Source organism: Microchirus variegatus (genome assembly GCF_963457635.1).
Source record: "Microchirus variegatus genome assembly, chromosome: 4".
In the NCBI taxonomy this organism is placed as follows: domain Eukaryota; kingdom Metazoa; phylum Chordata; class Actinopteri; order Pleuronectiformes; family Soleidae; genus Microchirus; species Microchirus variegatus.
In genome coordinates, this window is record NC_139805.1 from 22,172,074 (window position 1) to 22,193,587 (window position 21,514).

The 21,514-nt window shown below is 40.5% G+C and overlaps 1 protein-coding gene across 1 annotated transcript; it reads right to left on the bottom strand.

The window, feature by feature from the left end:
- Positions 1 to 3,218: 3,218 nt before the first annotated feature.
- On the bottom strand, positions 3,219 to 17,676 carry il23r (interleukin 23 receptor; the record flags this gene model as incomplete). Its single annotated transcript, XM_083888237.1, has 16 exons — positions 3,219 to 3,881; positions 4,357 to 4,447; positions 5,621 to 5,708; positions 5,813 to 5,953; positions 8,937 to 9,092; positions 9,218 to 9,316; positions 10,031 to 10,237; positions 10,331 to 10,532; positions 11,577 to 11,644; positions 11,738 to 11,951; positions 12,038 to 12,171; positions 12,349 to 12,515; positions 12,613 to 12,736; positions 13,131 to 13,297; positions 13,375 to 13,504; positions 17,541 to 17,676. The coding sequence occupies 16 exons, from the start codon at positions 17,674 to 17,676 to the stop codon at positions 3,219 to 3,221; spliced, it is 2,787 nt and encodes a 928-aa protein (XP_083744363.1).
- Between the last annotated feature and the right edge of the window lie 3,838 nt (positions 17,677 to 21,514).

Genomic DNA, 21,514 nt, shown 5'->3' on the forward strand with positions numbered 1-21,514 from the left:
CCGCCCCTGCTGAAACAGAAACAAGTCCCAAATAAAGTCACAGTTCACCAGTGAAGCCAAACACACACAGAGAGAGAGAGAGAGAGAGGGTAGGGGGGGGGGGGGGGGGTGGGGGTTTGTGCAGCTTTTCTTTTAAGAAATCCACTCTGACTTTTCACTCATTTCTGCAGTTTAACCAACCCTCCTCCCTGACCTTAACCATAGCCGTTAAAGTCTGACTCACACTAAGCTTAACCGCAACTCACACTTTAACCAGTTCCACAGAAATGACACTCTGCCACATCAGGACCAGGATTTCGTCCCTTAGAGAGGACTAGTGGTCTTTAAGCGATGACAAAACGACCACATACACACACTTCTGGATAACCTGAATCGATTCTGTTTCACATGATCCTGATTTGATTTCATTTGATATCGAGTCATTTAGAGATATTTCAGTTACTGTAGTAATATTGTTTAGTTATGGGAGAGAATATTTGATTATAATAAACACAACTGACATAAACAGTATCATTTAAATGTCTTTTCTTACTTGTTCTTGTTTTTTTATTATTTATATAAATGTAGGACATTTACTGTTTTTTTTTTTAATAAGAAGTATATTTCACTGTAGATCGGTATAATCTGGTGATTTAAACAAAACAGCACGTCAGTAGAAGCAAACAAACTCCTGTATGATAGACAGTTAACAGTTACTGACAGTTAGCGCATGCATTTGCCTTTCAAAGGAGAAGTTGCAACATCACAACAACACATTTTTCTTTAAATCATCACATTTTCCAAACAGCCCAAAGTCTCTCCGTCAGATCCACATGTGGTGTTTTGGGGGATTTTCCCTTGTAACTGAAACATGTTTCCACCCTCAGGTGCACAAGCACAACGCAAAAGACAGAATCAATAAAGAAAATAGAACTGCACTGTTACCAGTTACTCAGGAAGTGTAATAAGTTACTCATTACTCTTTTAAATAGTAGCAACTGGAACTTTATATAAAGGGGCAATATGCAACTTTGCTAATATCCTTGCAAAAGTGTAAAAAAAACAAGGTTAATGTGCAATTTTCTCTCAAACAAAATCGTCTAAATGTCCTTATTCAAATAAATACATACTTGGTATTTAGGCTTTAAGTTGCATTACTTGTTATTACCTTACAGTTCATTTCAGTGAATGTAATCATAAAATGATGTAGAATAAGTGTATTTTTTGGATCTGAATCCACTTTATTGAAACCAAAATGGGCAACCTAGTTACTGTGCGTAATAATGATAATACTATTGCTGTTTTGTCAATTGTAATGTTATAATACAGTGTTACCCTAGTCAACACTGACTGTTATACACAGAAAACAATCAGTAAGATGATTGAGTATCAGGGGACAGACCCTTCTGAGAGTTTAACTTGGTTATGAATGGGGAAGTGAAAGAACTCTCAGGAAGTCCTTAAAGAAACGTGCTTAGCTGAAGACGTCGCTCGTGTGATCATTTTACACATTATTCAGTCTTTATCTGTGACAGGGAAACTTTTATGACTGACTTTTATCTGTTTTTGGAATAATTGTCACGCTCTGTTTCACGTTACATGTGTAAACATTGCACACATCCTCAATTTCAAACAGTATGGAGAGGTACATTTATTTGGTACCAGCAGTACATTTGTAACTATAGCATTACTAATGCACCAACCTGGCAACCCCAATATTTCCCTTGTGAATGGCTTGTTGTTTACCTTCTAGCACAAAAAAAAACAAAACACATGAGCCGAAAGAATGTAATAATACTGTTAAGATTCCAGACTCGAATAATACTTACAAAGGCATAAACACAGCATATCTTTATTAAACATATGGTGAATAATTGCTACATGTGCTTTTCAAGCAAAGTTAATGACAAAATTAGAATTAGACTTCCCACAAGAATGTTTTATAAGTGTATAGAGTTATATAATTTGAATCAAAGAGACCACCATTTTATTCTAACATACAGGCATTTCACATTTTAAAGGAGAAGCCGGAACTCCATTAAAATGTAATATAAATTTTGCAGATTCTGTGAAAGAAAATACACCTTTATTTGTGTCCATCAACTGCTGTAAACAGTGGAAATTAGCTCACCGACATAAAGAGTCCATGGAGCGATGACAAGGAACAACCTGATGATGTAAAAAATTATCATTATTGTAGTCTTATTTGTGGAGGAATGTCATCCACACATACTGTAAAGTGTCGCTTCCGCTTTTTTCGCTGTTCAAGAAAAATGGCGGAAGCAGGAGGAATGTTTTTAGTCACATGATTTCTAAACAAACAACATCGGCCTCTTATTAAAGGTGCCATATGTAAGAATGTGGCCAAAAACAATTACTACATTCAAATTCAAAATACCGAGGTCTTTTAGGTTTCGTTTTCTGACGTAACTGGCAACCCGTGGTTGCTCGGCAGCTGAGACTCTACTGACTGCAATGATTGGGAGACGGCGGTAGGTGGCGCCACATGCAAAAACATGATTTCAAAACATAAACATGATTTGCAGTTTGCAAAATATTATTTTTAATGCGAATATTTTGTCTGTGCTATTGTTGTTGGTGAGTTCAGTTTGTTATATGAACTTTATTCCTGAGTCTCTGTGACATATTAGGAGGATTTTATGGCCAGTTGCTTTAGATTTATTACATAATGCACCTTTAATACACCACATTTTAACCAGATGTTTCAAGACTTTGAAGAAAAGTTACACTTTTTTTATACGCAAATTGAAAATGTGTATTAAAACAGGCTGCGTGAAAAAAGAACGTCTCTGCAGAAGTGGGAGAATGAAGTGACTAAGGATGTAGACAGTCATGTGAAGGCCACTTTAGTTCCCTGATGGACGTGGAAAAGTGAGTTGTGAACTAAGGAGTTATTAAATAGTAATTTGTAGTCTCACCACCAGATGTCACTTATTATTACACACTGGACCTTTGATGATCAGTTTTCATTATCATTTATTGGCCCGTGATGGACTGGCGATCTGTCCAAGGTGTGACCCTGCTTTTCCCCCGCGATAGAAGCGGTAGAAGACGTTGTCGTTTATTAACTAGTTTTTCTTACAGCTTGTCATAGTTACAGATCATTGCAATGGTTATTTTCCTGTCTTTTACTGTTGCCGAGGTGGTGCTTGAGTAATGCTTTCTCGAGAGACAGTTTAGTGCGTACTCTTTGGTTCGCGTCATTCCCGCGGCTCCAGCTAGCTCTGTGTGGCGCTGACTGAAGAGCAGCTGACAGCAGATACCTGAGGGAAGTAACCATGAGTCAGCACAGTCGCTACTGTACACTGGGAGAAGCATGTGTCTGCAATGTCAGGCGTCTTCATGTCACCCTGCTGTAACTCCACAGAGGGACAGTTCACCTCAACCTCACCCTCCGTCCCCCTCGTCCCCACCTGGAAGCATCCGTGTAACACACCTGATGTTTCAGGAGCGTTCGGCCACAAAGGCTCGCCAACAGAGCTGAGAGTCTGCGGGTGTGAAACAGAGCAAACCACTTCCACACTAGACAGCAAGCCTCCAAGTAATCCTTCAAAAAGAGTTGAAGTGGTGTCCTCCTCTCTATCTGCTGCCACACCGTTTGGCTCCTCTTCTGTCTCCTTCCCCGTCCCTTCTTGTGAGGCCAGCACACTGATCTGGGGTTTGTAGCTGATGTCTCGCACTGGCTGGCTGTCCACGAGCACTGTCCTGACGTCAGGCTCTAGTGAAGGCGTCTGTGCTGCGGTCTGTCCTGGTCCAGCCTGCGTTGTCTCGACGTGGACGACGGGATAGACGTCGTCCCTCCCCTCGCAGGAAATCAAACTAATGGGAGACAGCAGAGGGTCGCTGTCGGTGGACACGAAACAGGGTTCACTGCTGTTCTGCTGTGAATCAGAAGAACACGGAAGAGTGACATGAAGGCTTTTGTTTTCGCAGATTACAAACAACAGAAAGTAAGTGTAGCTTCAATAGACAAAGGGGTGTGAAAGCACGGCCCGGAGGGGCAGACCCCTGAAAGAGAAGAAAGGGATGTGAGAAGGGTGTTCTTCAGGTACAAAAGTTAAGCTCTCGCCATGCTCTGGGGGTCTTTCTTCATCTTCGACCACTCGTGTGTTGATTGACCAAAGTCCACTGTTCATCTGTGTTTTTACAGAATATTAATATAATTGCTCCTGTATCAAACCACTCGTTTAACAAACATGTAGAGAAGCAACATTTCCACCATTTTGCTCACATATTAACAACATTCTTTATAGTTGGTTTAGAGACAGTCCTGCCACTCTCAGTCCTCTTCTTCTCTACTTAATTTCCTCATCTTTAGGAATTTTAAATAATCGTTTGATGCATGGCTTCCATTACCTGAAGTAGCCTGATGGCATTGCTGTTCCACAGATTTGGTAAGCTCTCATCGAGCCAGGCAGGTCCCCAAGATAAACACTTTTGTTTAATCCTGAGAAAGAAAGACATTTGGGTTTTAGAAGATTGACGTTGATGATTCTGTATTAAAAGCAGGGAAAAAGCATGTTTACTTCATAAAACAAACACATTTGGCTCTTCACAGTTAAAACCAGCTGTCACATTCACCACAATTAGCACATGTCTGGACACACGTAAGGGTTTAGGTTTCTGTTCGTGTTAATCGTGTGGGTTCTTCTGTGTGCGCTCATCCTGTGGCGTGGCATTTCATGAGTGCGACCACAGCGGCATTTATCCTTGAGTTTTAGTGAAACAAAACTTATGCACAGTAACAGCCAGTCGTTTGCAGGAGACTGCAATAACCGCCGCAATACTATGGTCCACTTAAAGGGATAGTTTAGGTTATTTGAGTGTGAATTTGAATATGTATTTACACAGCAATGGCTAACAAACGTGATATAGATACACAGATTTATGGACACAAGTATTGGGACACCTGACACCAACAGGGACTGTAATGATGTATTCAAATACATATACAGGACTTTAATATGGAGTCCATCCCTCTTTTGCAGCTATAACAGCTTCCATACGTCTCGGAAGATTTTTTTCATGTCTTTATATTCCTTACTGTGTACACTGGGACACAGTGATGTTGGAATAGAAAGGGCTCTTCCTCACACTGTTGGAAGCATAGCATTGTGCAAAAAGTCTTGGTTTGCTGTTTGGAGAGTGAAACCTGATTGAAACACCGTGAATTCAATACTTAACAGGTGTACCTTTGTGTAAAATACTTTTGTCCATATAGTGTGTATATTATATCAAAATTATTATAACATAAGCATGCTGTTTTAAGAGAACCTGAAGCAACGGAAAGAATTGTGATTCTACACATGATCAAAACAGATTTTGCCAAAACTGTGACCCTGACGGTGATAACATGGCTGCCAGCAAGTGCAGAAAGGAAAATTATATTAAATATTTCAGCCTTCTAACAAAACACTAAATAAAATCAAAGCCTGCTTACGTCTACAATGTTTGCTTCCAAACTGCTCGCTTACCGATGAAGTCATTGTTGCATATATGACGCCTTACCTGAGGTAATACTTTAACTGTTATAAGATGATATGTCGTCTGTTGTCTGTAATGATGACTGATCTCTTCCATGAATCATTATATGAAATATAAAAGCAATATAATTTAATACCTTTTCCTCACGCAACTCCAGCACATCAGGTTTACCACGATTGCTATGAAGATAGCTATGACGACAACGACTTCAATCACCACACCAACTAGAGAGGAGATGGCAAAGCAGACAAATAACAGTTTAACAGACGAGTTATGAAGGACTATAGATGCAGGCCAGGCTGAATGCTTTTTTTTTTTGCAGACTGACCTGTAGGGTCTGCAGGCTGAGAGTTGATCCGGTTTCCATGTTGACTTTCTCCTGCAGAGGTGGATGCAGTCATTTGCAGAGAGAGAGCTCCTTTAGGACAGTCCAGCCACATCTGTCTGGAAGCAGAGCCAGGCAGCACCACTGGAGAGGAACACAACACAAGCCAGGATTTACTCTCTCATTGTATTTATTTATTTTTGTTAAAGCAACAGGTATGCAACTTATTCTGACTCTAACCCTGAACCTCATCCTGTCCTTGCTCTGTGTACGTTTAGTGTAGAAACATAGTGAGTAGATTTGACTGTAGATTTTCTTCTTAAGTGGTCAAAATCACTTTTTTCATCTGATGGCAGCCATCTTTTGTATAAGCACAATTCAAAAGCCCTGAACTATCACTTTAAAGGGGAAAAAAGAAAACACTGTTTTCACCAAAGTCCATGGACAAAATCAGCCATTTCAGCTCATGTAAACGTGGGAGCTGCTACTCTATAATGACTATAACAATATACTGTATCATGATATAATAATATAATAATATGACACGGCATGTTTAAGGTTTGAAGTCTGTAGCTATAGGTGAAAGTACGCTGAAGTAGTCTGAATAAACTCTTAAAAAAAAGAACAAAAGGAAAAGGTAAGTTGTCAGGTGCCTTCACACAAATGTTCCACATGTTGTGTGAAGCAGGCTGGTTAGTAACAACCTTTACGTCTGCATGTGTGCATGAAGCCACAAAACTTCCTGTTGGTGGTCAACGTGAGTTCTAGAAAACCTAAGATTCACTGAGGTGAATGCACTGTGAAAATGATGACAACCAGTGTTTAAAACACCGCTGTGCTTACTGCTGAACATCTGCATTTACCAGTCATATAGCTCTATAATAGATATACTGTGTGTTTTATCAAGCATCAGACAGATTTAAAGGTTTAGTTCAGGCATTCACAAAGACAATACGCACATATGTTGTTGATGAGTATGGAACTTTGAATGTTCTTTTGTCTCTGTTGGTAATTCAGACTTTCAACAAATCAGCACAGTCATCACAAAGCGATGAAACAATCACCCAAGCACTGCAACCCCATGAAATTACTGGAAGTTAAGAGCAGAAAAACCCTGCTGATGCACCAAAGCTTTGTGGGTGGGGAGTATCAACGCAAAGGCTGCTTGAACCCTTTCCATTATGTGACAGCAGCTCCTCCTGAAACACAGCTAACGCACACAACTGCACATATGAAGCCATGTCCTGAACGAGGTAAAGTACACACATGAACATACGGGTAAAGAAAAAAAAAAAAAACCTGCCTTGATGTCAGGAACAGGAAACAGCTCACAGTATATACTCACATTGTTTCAAAATGTGGCCTACACTCTTAGAAATAAAAATGCTAAATAGAACCATATAAGGTTCTTCAGCTTGTCCTCATAGGAGAACCCTTTTTGGCTCAAGGTAGAACCTTTTATAACGTTTCCACCTGGAACCCTTGGTGTTATCAAGAACCCTTTTAAAACCCTTTATTCAGGAAAGGGGTTTTAAAGGGTCCTCTGGATCAAAATGGTTCTTACTGGAACCATAAGTGTTACCAAGAACCCTCAGAAGCAAACGGTTCCAGGTAGAACCTCAGCCCTTGTAGAAGAACCCTTATTTCTAAGAGTGTACAGTAATTGTGAAGGAGCAGAGGTTTAGACATTTTACAAATAATATTGTCCTAATACCAGAGGAGATTTTGTCTGACCTAGAGCCTTCAAACCCCCTCAACATTCAGGTTCACATTTCATGAAAACATGCAGAAAAATTCAGAATGTGTGAATCATGTTTTTCAAGCTGGTCAACAGATTTATTAATGAATCTTTGGAGTCTATTAGATTTATTGTTTTAGCAATGCTATAATGACCATATATAATTATTCTCCTCATTGTAATACAATCAGGATATATTGTATTACCAAACACACACAGTAAGAAATTATGATTTGGTAGAATATCCAGCACTTGGCCTAGCGGGAATTTGGACCAGCAAACCTGCAGTTACAAGCCCAATTCCGAGTTAAATGTGTCCTCCCCATGCACTTGAACAATAACATTCTCTTAAAGGTGAAGTAAGTAGTTTATAGTGCCATCTAGAGGAGAGGCTGAAATTTACAACAACGAACTGCTCCTCTGCTAACCCCCTGCCTTCCCTGAGCGCTACGGTATCCTCAGCCGGTCAAATGTCGTCCTCGTCGTCTTTCTCCATGTAGAGAGTGGAGACGGGACTTCCGCTACAAGTAAAGCGACGCTTGATTTGTTCTCTCGCGTTTGTCTATACAGGCTCCGGTAGAAACATGGCATCGTGGCAATGCAGTAGCGGCCCGCGACCATGTTATTTTACATGACTTTTTGAAACAATACGAAAATTAAACAAAGAATATTATACAGCTACTAGACAATGCAGGAGCACATAATATGTATACAAAAGTGGATTACTACACAGTGTCCCTTTAAACAAGTCATGACATGGAACTAATTGATGTCAGATATGCCGATCATTAAATACACTTCAACTTCAAATTCAACTCATTTGAATCGTGTTAATATGTAAAATGACAGTTTAGTGATAACATGGTCATAATATGGTAATAAGAGTAAAAGTATGGCAACACCATCACATTCTCAATCTCAATCTCAATCTCTCATTTTTACCTCTAAACTAAACATGGTTATAACCTATTTTGATCCCTACTTGATTTTCATGCATACTAGTCCTTTATTAGTAATCATTAAGCACTTCTTCTACATAACCTTATTCTACCTCTATTACGACATGAATTAAGATTTTTCCTACATACGTGTTAATACGTGTTTAATATTTACTAATAAAGGACTAGTATGCTACTTATATGCATGTCAGTAAGCACCTAGTTAATGGTGAATATGTGTTCCCTAATCTAAAGTGTGACCGAGGTTTTATTAGGAAAAGGAAGGTACTTTAAATGAATTACTCCTTATTGCCACACAATAACCATGTTATTATACCATTCAATTTTTTTTAACTTTAAATTTAACGCACAGCAAAGCCAGACCGTTGCACAGTCTAGTATATTTAACAAACACATGATCACAAAAAAATGACCCACTACTGCAGCTCACCCCTGAATGCTTGATTGCTGGAGTCCAGTGTCTGGATATAAAGGGTGTAGTTTGTGATGAAGCCTCTCTGCAGGTTCACAGGCAACTCATCCCAAAGGATCTGGATCCGCTTGGCCTCATGAACCAGCACTGTTAAGTTGGGACCAGATGCTGGTTCTGAGAGACAGAGAGAGAGAGGATGAGGGGTGTGCTGTATGTCACATAAACACAAGGAGTTTCATTTTTTTGGGCATTTAAACATGAGTAAAACGATGTGGTTGTGGCGACACACTGAGTCTTACTTTGTTCTTTGGAATAGATTAAGCCAGATGATGGAGCAGTGACGCCCCTGGTGGTCACAGCAAACAGAGAGACATTATACCTCACACCTGCAGTCAGATCTGAAACAACACGGGGGGGGGGGGATGGATTTATTGCTATAATCTAGTTAGATGTTTCTAGTTAGGCCTTTAAAGACAGAAGAAAGAGAGAAGAAAATAATTAATATTACAATCAATACCAGTAAAAAAGAATGTTTGAATCCAGTTTACAAGTATGTTACACAATGGCAGTAAAAGAAAATCAAAGAAATAGAATTAGGATTTAGCTACATTGTGATTATTATGTTAGATTTAAATCAACTAACAATTCACCAGTTACCCACTAGAGGTCACTGTTTGATTTCAGGTGAAGCGCTTATGTCTGTCAAATACAAACCTGTGATGTGGGGATGAAATAGTGACAAAGGCCATTTTGTGCACAAAATTATATTTTGTTCACATTACTGTGAAATTACAGTAAGACGATAAAGACCAATTTCCCACAATAAAACACTATGAAAGTACAGTAACTAGGACACAATAATTTAGTGTAATTTGCTGCAAAAGTCATGCAACTAGTAGCCAGTAATTCACTGTGAATGTAAAATTTCAAAGGAAATTTTCATTTCCTGTTGATTTTTTTCTTCTAAGGAGTGTTTTTTTTTCCAGACAGATTCTGTGCCATCGCTGCAGCTGAACCCAAATCTCAGAGGAATTCCCACATTCGTTTCAATCTACAATCTCACTGTTGGATTGAACTCATTCTTACACTCTGGCCCTTTAAGTGTTCAGTACCTGTGATTGATGTGCTGTTTTGACTTTTATCCACCTCTTGCCACTGCAGCTCTGTCGCAGGAACACTTCTCCACTGTACCACATAGCGCAGCAGCACTTCTCCTCCGGATGTGGACCAGTTTTTGTTCTCAGACCATGACCAGGAGACGGACACAGCACGGCCATTAGCGGCAGGATCCAGCTGTCTCAGAACAGGGCCAACTTCACCTGAGCAGATAAAGATTTACAATTCATGAGCTTTCTTCAAGAGTTCAATTCCGCTTGATAGGTTTTACTTTCTGCATCAAACTGTTTGTGTACCTGAGTGTCCGAGTGGCACATCAGCTGGTGGAGAAGATCCATATGAGGTAACAGCACTGATGCTCAGTGCATGAACTTCTGCTGGTACCAGAACTGAACAGTGACCTGAAGCCTCAGGACAGGTCACTTCCTTTATCTGATCAGAAGCCAGAAAGATTGTGTACTGTTTCACCTCACCACTGTAGTCCTGTGGAGGTGGAGGCTGTGGGGAAAATAGTTCAAAATTCAAAAAAGTGTGTTTGTTTGTGGAGCTGAAGGAGAGACTCTTGGATGAGAGGTGAAACAGTAATTACTCACACTAGTCTGTATTATTCAGTGTTTTTCTAGGCTTGATGACCACTCAAATCTGCACTACACTACAGTTTTGCCATTCGCCCACACTTTCATACTGCGCATCTACGTACGCAAACATGGGGTTAAGCGTCTTGCCCAAGGACACATCGGCATGTAGACTAGTGGAGCCAGGATTAAAACCCACAACCATCAAGTTGACGCTCAACCACTGAGCTACAGTGAGGCTAAACACTGAATCTGGGGTTGGTCTTTGAGCTATGAGGCAAAGCTGGACACTGACCCAGTATAAACACGCATGCACCAACACAAATATACAAATAAAAAAATGCACTTTACTGTATGCGTGAATGGTGTCAAATCTGTTTTTAGCTAAATTCATGCCCTTTTAAATTGAAAAATAAAGTGATTTGAGTTGGAATTTTAGCTAGCCAGCAGCTAACCTAAGTAGCTTGAAGCTAAAGGATGAGCATTTCTACAACAACTGCAATTGTGTGTATTGTATTGTACGTAGCATACACACTGCTAATATATGTAAGTTCAAACTAACCTCTGAGGTCTGTATTACTGAATTTGACCAAATGCATTAAGTTACCACTTCTGGGTCTGAGGCAGTTTGACCAAGCTAACCTGTGCCAGGATTCTGCCAATAGTGTTCACACAGCTAGTTGACCCAGGTTATTATCGGTGACTCCGTGTTACTGGTAGTGAGCAGGCGAGGAGAGGCTAACTTTCCCTATCTCTGTGTTTATAAACACCAGCCCATAATTCCTGTATACGCAGCCTTAAACATAATTTAAAATGTATAACTCAACCTCTAATGAGCAGAGCATGCTTTCTGTTAGATAATGTACCTGAATAAATTATTTTATGTGCTTCATCAGTATTTATAGAATATAGATGTCCTTTATTAATCCCAAACTGGGAAATTAGAGTGTAGTCATTTATACATTACCTTCCAAAAAACAGTCACATTCTGCTGGCTGTTGAACGTCCTCCATACACTCAGACGCTGTGATGGACCTGGTGATAGGTTTGCGTGTCGTGAGAGTGGAAAAACGTGCACATTATCACAATCAGTGGCCAGATCTTTTGCAGTTAAGATTGTGAGCTCACCTTTTCCCGGACTTATGGCCACAACAGATGAGCTCCATTTGCTGCACAGCAGCTTTTGGCTGGAGGTTGACCCAGGTGTGGAGCTGGGAGCAGTGGTGTGTTTCACTCTGAATGTGGAATTGCACGTCCTCACCTGGAACTCATACTCAGTCAGAGGACTCAGGTCGCCCACAATTATCAAAGCCTCACTGAGCTCCGTTTCCTCCCTGACATCCTGTGAAAGATAAAGGCGTCAGATCTCTCCTACACACTGTGTGATAAAGGCTGATGCTGACGACAACCACAGCACTGTTTATTTACCCAGGGGCTGTGACATCGAAGTCTGATGTAGGGTTTGAGATGCACAGAGGGATCGGTGGTTTTCCACTCCAATACCGCTGCTATGGAGCCATTTTCAAACTCTATGTGTGTAATATGAGGGGTATCTGGTATCACTGCAACAGCAAAAACAAACAAACACAAAAAGAACATTTTTCTGTGTGATGAGTTCACAGACCAAAGATAACAAAGTTTAATTTTCAGACTTAGTCAAACAGTGAGAAACAACAAGTCTGCGTCAGGGTGACTCACTTCTTAGGAAATGATTAAATGATCATGTGACTCATGCTTACCTATCTCCTTTACACACAAGATGAATGGATTAGACTGTGACTCTCCAAGGTGGTTGTAAGCCGTGATGATCAACTGGTATTTATTGTTTGTGTCCACAACTCCTCGTGGGATTTTTATTTCTTCAGCATTCTTGATCTGATCCAAATATATCTGGGTTCCATTTTCTCTGAAAATGTGTTAACAAAAATAAAATAAATGGGTTGGTTTTTTTTTCATGTAGGATTATAACACCACAACTGCTTGACTTCAGAATAAGAGCAAACCTGTTGACGGAAACGTTGTAGGTCCTCGGGAAGTGTGTTTCCTGACCGCTCTTCCACGAGCAGTCTATAAAGTCTGAGCTTCTTGTCACTTCACATATAATGTCTTCAGGTTTATCTGGAGGGACTTGAAGAGAAGAAGACAGAGAGCAAGTTAAATAGCTAAATGTTTTTTGACATAACAATGGTAGTATTTCACAAAATAAATGTTATTTTGGTTTGGTGGACACTCTAAATTGCCCATAGGTGTGAGTGTGAGAGAGGATGGTTGACAGATAACCTGTCTGGCACGTCTTACCCCACCTTTTGAGGATAAAGCAGTAGACAATGGATCGGTTTGAAGCTTTGGCCTGTTGCACCATCCACTACCAACCACCCTATCATGCAGCTTGTAACAGTTTAACACATGGGATGCGAGCAGAGCGGACTAGAAGCCATGTTTTGATTCATATAACCTGCACCTGTTTTTGATGTAAAGCATCTTGTGACTAAATGAACGAGACGACAACATGTGTACATACGCCCGCCATGTAGATCCAGTCCACTGACAACCATCGTGCCACTCTGCATACAGAGCACGGCAGACCTTGGTTTGTGGACGTTGGGCAGATGAAACTTTGCCAGGTTGCAGTTGACTTCCTTCCGGTCCTTGACAGTCTCACCGTTCAGGGCCAGGGATATTTTGGAACTGCATGTGAGGGACAAAACATTTACTCAAGAGGGAGAACCGTGTGTTGTTTTATGTTGTATTTCTTCCATTCCTACCTGCGATCACATTTCTGGACTTTGCAGTACACTGTCAGGTTTGAGCCCAGAAGGAAGAAGGGCGAAGGGTCTACTGTCACATTGCCACCTTTCACGACAAACTGGCGGCCAGCAGGGAGCAGAGGGTAAACTGTCCAGAAAACACAATCATAAAGGGATTTCACAGCAGCAATAGTGTCACTCTGAAAGTCATGTGAGATTTATACTAGCCGTACAGTAAATCTCACTGACGCCATCTATTTTCTTCTCAGTGCCATGATACAAACCCCGTTTCCAGACAAGGGGACACTTTCTCAAAAGGCAATAAAAACGATGAAAACTAGGAAACTTGAATCACTTATTGAATAAACTAAAGCCTCGAGAAAAGATGCTCAGTGATTTCAGTGACACACAAAAGTGGGACAGTTTGCAAGGTGGAGGAAATGAAAACTGGGTCTAAAAAGAAGCGAGCACAGGTGGTGGCTCACCACTTTGTGAGATCAGTGGCAGTCAGTTCAAAGTCAATGTTTCTCAGCACATGATTGCAAACAATTTAGGTCGGCTACAGTTTACAATACATCATCACTTTAGTGAAAAGATTCATGGAGTCATGGACGGACACTGCTGCTGAATGTGTGTGAACATTGGATTTACAAGACAAACCATATCTGTGAAGGTTCTCATAGACATCTTCTGTAGTTAGTTGTAGGCGACTCAAGCAAGTCCAGTCATCTACAGCTAACTACAGAAGAAGAAAATTATGAAACATGATGCTGGTGTGATGCACATAGCTACAGTACATATAGAAATAGCTTGGAAAACCACTCTTACAAGATAATGCACCAGGCTTCATTCTGGACTGCACTCTTAGAAATAAAAGTGCAAAGTAGAACCATATAAGGTTCTTCGGCTTGTCCTCATAGGAGAACCCTTTTTGGTTCCAGGTAGAACCTAGTGTTACAAAAAACACTTTTCAAACATTTTATTCAGGAAAGGGGTTTAAAGGGTTCTCTGGATCAGAATGGTTCTTACTGGAACCAATAGTGCTACCAAGAACCCTTGAAAACCAAATGGTTCCAGGTGGAACCTCAGCCCTTGTAGAAGAACACTTTTGGAACACGTATTTCTAGGGCTGAACAATTTTGAATAAATATCTCATTGCGATTATTTATACAGGAATTGCGATTGCGATATGATTCGCAATATCAGAGGGAATGGAAATCTTGACATCATGATTCTCATTTTCATTCGAAAAACATATTTAAAATGATTTAGTGTATGATATTTGTGCAGATCTGTGAGAAACAAAGATGTTACATCAAGAAAATGACTCATCTAAAATGATATTTTGACACACATTTTTGCTTTAACAAATATTGTGCCTCCTGCGATTTGCAAATTGCAGTAGGCTATATTGATTAATTAATTGCTCAGCCCTACTTATTTCTAAGAGTGTAGTTACAAAAGCATGTGTGTATATGACTGGCCTGTCAACCGTCCAGATCGGTCTCCTGTTGAAAATGTATGGTATAAAGAAGAGAAGCAGACTTCAGAATCACAAGTCTTGTATCGCGCAAGAGTGGATATACATTTCAGATGCAAAGCTGCAGCTATTAGTATGTATATTTCCCAGACGATGAAAGAAAACACAATTTAAAAAGAAGTGATGTGACCAAGTGGTTTACTTGAGTGTGTTGTCAGCTTCAATGTTTATCAAATACGGTTAACAGTCATTTCTTGTTATTTTTGCCTGTTTAACGAGGGTTCGAGTGAATTAACAAATAATAGATTTTCATTTTTATTTGTTGTTTTTAAAAAGTGCCAACTCTTCTGGTAAGACAGTTACTGTAGTAGTTTTCTGTAAGTATCCATGACGGGAAGACCAAGAAATGTCTCAGGAAAGTGTTTTTTTCCCATGATTATTTGTCTTTAAATAAACGCAGACATTAAAAAACACGTTCTCTCACACATGAGGTCAGAGCTTAAAAGGCAAAAACATCAACAGCTTATTACACCATTTTCTCAGGAACTGAACTGCACCAGACAGAAATAGGCTCTATTATTACACTGTGGATGAACAGATACTCACGCAGGATATAAAGGATGAGCAGAGGTAGGATTATGCATCTCGATGTAGTTGCGGAGAGATTCATCTCAGCTCATATTTGTTCTTTCTCCAAAGAGCCCACTCTGGACCAAACAGCAGCTGTTAAAGCAGAAGTTCCTTTACATTTACTGACTAAATATTCAGTGCTGAATCCTTTTCCGAGGACTGTTCTTGAAAACTCACCTCAGACATGTGTGCAGAAGAGACGATATGTCGTAACATGTGGAGGAAACAAGTGTTTTTTGCAAGTCCAAATGAGTGGTTGATAAGAAGAAGCAGCTCCAGTCATAACGGCCCTGCGACACATGTTCAGATAAAGCTTTGCATATCAAGATAAGCTTTTATTAGCAGCTCTCCTGAGATTACTTTCTCTGTAAGATGCGTGTGACTGAAGTGATTTCTGTTGTGCAACCTTTAAGGGGTCGGTGACCTAGTTTAGTGGTTATTTGGCAAAGACAGAAACCTTTAATGTCCTACTTCAGTTGCCTGTTTTTCATCACCACAAACGTTCTGTTGACTTCATCACATCACTTTGCTGCGCACCTGCTTTCGCTAAATGTGCTGCTGCTTGCAGCTAATTACCTGGTCAAATGAACATAAAGCATGTCACATGTGAAACTCCTCTCTAAAATAAAGATCGCTGACTGTAACGTCACATCATTTTTTACTGGTACTGACACTTTCCTCACAGTTTCTTCCAATAATGCCAAATGTGCAGATACAGTAATTGACAAAGGTTAACACACCATGAACTCATGAACCATATCATCAAAAACATTACATAGCTGATGCGTCTAATCTAATGAATGTAGAATTATCTTGAGTAAAACAAACATACATTTTCGGCTTGATAACCATCTCATAAAAAATATCCTACCCATTTTTGTCGCTCACCATTAAAGAGACAACCGTGTCTGAGGAAAGACGAGGACAGACTGAGACATTATCTATCTCACTTGTTTTCTGTATTTTTCCATCTCTTCTTTCAAAACGGTTACTGGAAAAACCCAGAAGCATGTGCATATTCATAGAGATAAAAGAGACCTCAAGCTTGAGGTTTGCTCATTTTCAGAACTGCTCTGTCTTCATTTAATAATGTCAAATGTTCACGTTGAGGAAAATGGCTTCAAAGTGGCAAAAAAAAAAATGTTTAATTCAGTGTAAATTATACGAGTTAGAGTGTGAATGAAGATTGTAAAAACAAATTCAAAGGCAGGTGAGTTTATTGAAGATGTGTTGTGCTTTCACAAAAAGCTGAAAGGTACTGTGACTAAACAGCGATTGCTGAAAAACAGCACTCATACCAGCAGCATGGCATTCTATTGTTTTTCTCATCAGTCACCTCAGACCAAAACCACTGTGTGAACAGAACATACAGAGGTTTGAGCAACAACAGGAGCTAAAAACAGGAGCTAAAATATCACACGGAGTTATTTATAAACACATCAGGCTCTGAGAAATCCCATGGAACTCAAACAAAGAAAATACAACTAATGAATTTAATTGGAATACTGATTATTTGCATGTTCTCCGCGCGTGTGTGTGGGTTTTCTCCGGGTTCTCCAGCTTCCTCCAACAGTTCACAATATAATTAACATCAATACTGGCTTAGACTTGACTTAACGCTCACAAAAATACAGCCCTGGTTATTTATTTAAAGTCCCATAAATTGGAGCATCATTTATACAAAAGATCCCTGTTTTCCACCACTCTCATTTCCCAATGTTTAATAAAAATAGTAGTATGGTTACTTTTGAAGTTAGACCTTTTATGATTATCGCAATAATATTGTAAATTACAAATACATTTTTCATATCTAGGTTAAGACACTTAACGGCACAGACTGGGCTGCTCTCCAGGAACCTCCGAAGGAGAAAGGTGAAGAAGAGGAATAACTCCATCCTGGCCAGCTGTTCCCCAACACACACACATTTACCTGAGAAGATACGACACATCTCAGAAGTTTGAGTTGCAGAATAGAAAATGGATTCAATTTGGACATCGTACAGATGAGACAAATATTTGTTCAATTCTCTTCCCTAAAGCTCTGCGTTTAAATGAGGTGTAACGACTCACTGACCTGCTGAAAAGGGGAGGAAGGCATCTCTCTTCCTAAATTTACCATCCTGGTCCAGAAAGTGTTGAGGGTTGAAGGTGTGTGGTGTTTCCCACATGGACTCATCATGCAGGACTGAGTTGAGTGCAGGTAAGATCATGGCACCCTTCAAGAGAATTTGTAAATATAAATGTTAACCATCAACCTGCCACTTAGATCCCATCCCCACTAAACCGTTTAAAGATATTGTTCCTTTAATTAACAGCTCTATATTCAATCAAATAAATCTATCCTTCTTAACTGGATATGTGCCGCAAAACTTTCAAAGTAGCAGTGATTAAACACCTCTGTAAAAAAGAGACCTATGACACAGATGTTTTATCTTATTACTGACCTATATCGAATCTTCCCACAATATTATTGTGTCAGTTACAAAATTGCACAGTGATTAAAATTTGAATGGAACTACACCCAGTGAGGGATCCAGCAACCAACGCAACAATATCTCCCAATACAGGCCCAAGTCCCATCGCAGACACGCCTCTAAACGTCGCCACAGATCTGGCAGAAGCAGAGACGCTGTGGGACAGGGGCAGACGGTGTATAGGGACGATTTGGGTGACGCCCTACAAACTAGGAGGAGAAAGAGATTTTTTTTCCTCAGCAATTCCAAAGATCCTTAGTACTAACATTCCTTTCAGCCGTCTCTGCCAGCAAAGGTAGTTGTTATCAGTGTTCTCGACACTATCTGTTATTGTCCAATCAGAATTGTCAGATTCAAGTCACGTTTTATGGTTCCGCCTCTTCTGGGGCGATTTGACTGACGTGGAGAATCGCCCGAAAATTCTCCCATCGACTCTCATGTTATAAAAGTTTTTTTTTTCGAAAAACATACCCTCCAATGCATTTTTAATGAGGATTTATGTGCATGCACTAACATGCTTGCGTCATATGTAAATTGAGCAAAGAGAGGAGGGATATCTTCTCTTCTCGTCACTTAACGTCTCCGATAGGTTGTTCGCCTCTCTGCTCGCGGTGCTCTAAGCGAAGCTCATCGTTTTAAAAATACACAGAGGATTGTGCTGGTTTAACCGGTCCCAGCACTAACTGATAAGTATACGTAGTTTTACCAGTGCCACGGAGTTCGCGCTTTCATACGTGTTAGCTGTTTATGGCTCGTAGCAGCGGACAGCAGTCATTTAAAGCTACGTTCATTAGGTTGTTTGCTAACATTGTTGATGTTTGTATCGCTCAGGGTTTAATTGCAGGATAAACCTCACGCAAATCAGACAGTCCGACTGTTTTAAGTAAGAGAGTATTGTAAGATGCATTTAGCAACACATCGAAAGATCCATTTCAGCACTTTCCTTTACACTTATGTCAAGACTGGCTCAGATGACTTGACAAAAAACAACCATGTTCAAGAGAGATGCGGTTAATGAATATTTATTTTAACCAAAAGTAATAATCTTCAACAAAATATAACCTATGTCTGTAATCAGTGGAATCAGCTGTACGTGTGGGTGCATGGCTGCGTGTGTGTTGTATGCGAAACTAAGACCAAATGATGAGAGCTGCAGAGAGCCAGGCAGGAAATGGTGAGAGAGAGTGTGAGCAGGGCTGAACTGCAGGGCTTTAAAGGCACAGCCCCACCTCCTCGGAGACTGCACACACCTGAGGGCCATGAGCTTGATGAGCCTGCCTGTGTGCACCATGGATGTATTATATCAGGGATAATAAACTAAAATTCTAATAGGTCCACTTTGTGAAAATTTCCCCAAGCAAAGGTCCAGAACATCATAATGTCTAAGGGCGCTTTCACACTAACAGCAGTTGGTGCGCACCAAAAGATCCATTCGAACCAAAAACTCTAGTTCGTTTCGTTTTCATTGGTGTGAAAGCATCAATCGCACTTGGGTCCGCACCAAATCAAGCGGACCAAGACCGCCAAAAAGAGGTGGTCTCGGTCCGCTTGACTCTGCACCAAATGTCAGACTCTGGTGTGGTCCCTCTGGTGAGAACGCGAACTCGGGTCCAAACCATATTCTGCAGTAAATGCCATGGACATAGCCTACCTTGTAGGTCTTTGGAGCGTCTCATAGTTAGCACGACCACATTCATGAAAATAGCGCGTCTCCTCTGCCTGAAATGACGCGATATACGTCTTCGCCGACTCCAGTGCATCAGCAGTTTGTTCTCCAGACGCAGCCGCGACTCATTCTCAAATTGGATATTTTGCCAAAAATGGCCAATACAGAGAATGTAATAAACGAAGATCAGAGCAAGTAGCAATGAGCGAACGTGTTGCTCCATAGTGAGTCAAAATTGGCGCTTTTCTACCGGAAGATATATACAAATTGATGAAACGTCGGGCCAATTTTGGTTCGTTTGCTGGTGTGAAAGCGGACCACACTGGAGTCATATGTTACATAATAACAATTGTATTGCCTGGTGTGGATCAAATAATCGAACTAGTGGTGTGAAAGCGCCCTAAATTGCGTTATTATTTAGTAGGGGGATATATACTGAAGTAGCCTAGTAGTCTGTAATCAACAACTGACTGTCAGATTAAAAACAGTAAGAACAATTCAAAAACATTTCGACAATATTTATTGTCACTTTTATACAATTGTATAGATGTAACACTGAACATATGTATTATTTTCAAGTGCCATGAGACAGACTGGTTTTGTGCTTCCAGGGGGAAGATTGAACATGAATGATTCTGTCCATTCTGGGTTGAAAGCTCTATTTTCGCTGTCCACTTTTCTCTTCTTAGAGAGCGCCATGTTAATTATTTTTCTCTGGCACACTCTTCTCTCTGTCTTCTCTCGCTGTATCGCTCACTAGTCTCTGTCTTCTCACACTGTAAACTCTCTTTTTCTCTGTCTTCTCTCGCTGTAAACTCTCTATTCTTTGTCTTCTCTCGCTGTATCGCTCACCAGTCTCTGTGTCTTCTCTCGCTGTAAACTCTCTTTTCTCTCAGTCTTCTCTCGCTGTAAACTCTCTTTTCTTTGTCTTCTCTCGCTGTAAACTCTCTTTTCTCCGTCTTCTCTCGCTGTAAACTCTCTTTTCTCTGTCTTCTCCCGCTGTATCGCTCACCAGTCTCTGTCTTCTCTCGCTGTAAACTCTCTTTTTTCTCTGTCTTCTCTCGCTGTAAACTCTCTTTTCTCTGTCTTCTCTCACTGTAAACTCTCTTTTCTCTGTCTTCTCTCGCTGTAAACTCTCTTTTCTCTGTCTTCTCTCGCTGTATCTCTCACCAGTCTCTGTCTTCTCTCGCTGTAAACTCTCTTTTTTCTTTGTCTTCTCTCGCTGTAAACTCTCTTTTCTCTGTGTCTTCTCTCACTGTAAACTCTCTTTTTTCTCTATCTTCTCTCGCTGTATCGCTCACTAGTCCCCCTGTCTGTCACTCTCTATTTAGCGGGATGCACAGATTTGATTGGCTTTTAGTGGCGTCACGTGGGATGGCTCAAGTCGAATGTTATTGGTCAGTGGATTTCCGGATTCGGTCAACCAGTACTGTAAAGTCTAGAGAAGCTGCGCCGGTCAAAATAGAAGCACCTCGTCAACATTTAAAATACTTTACTACTTGGGTCCGGACTCGGACCGCGGTCTGCCTGTTAGTGACCTCTGTATTATATGAACTGGCTAGAGCACCGCCCCTTGCTTCTGTTCATTCCTATGAAGCTGCTCACCCAGCACATATGCCGAAAAAGTTTTTGACTTCAGCGTTTATTTCCTGGTTATGGGGCCCATTGAGCATGCGCAGTAGTGTCACTACCATATAAAGACCTATAAAAGCCTGTGTCCATGTCTCGAGGTGTCCATGTCTCGAGGTGTCCTGTGGACATTTTTACACGCGTCTCTTTTACTATTGCAGTCAATGGGAAAATTGCTTCTGGGCTCCATGGGGTTTTCTGTTGCAGTACCCACAGTGGCCACCATGTAAAAATTGTCTTCAAGGCAGAGGGGGCGGTGCTCTATCCAGTTCATAGTAT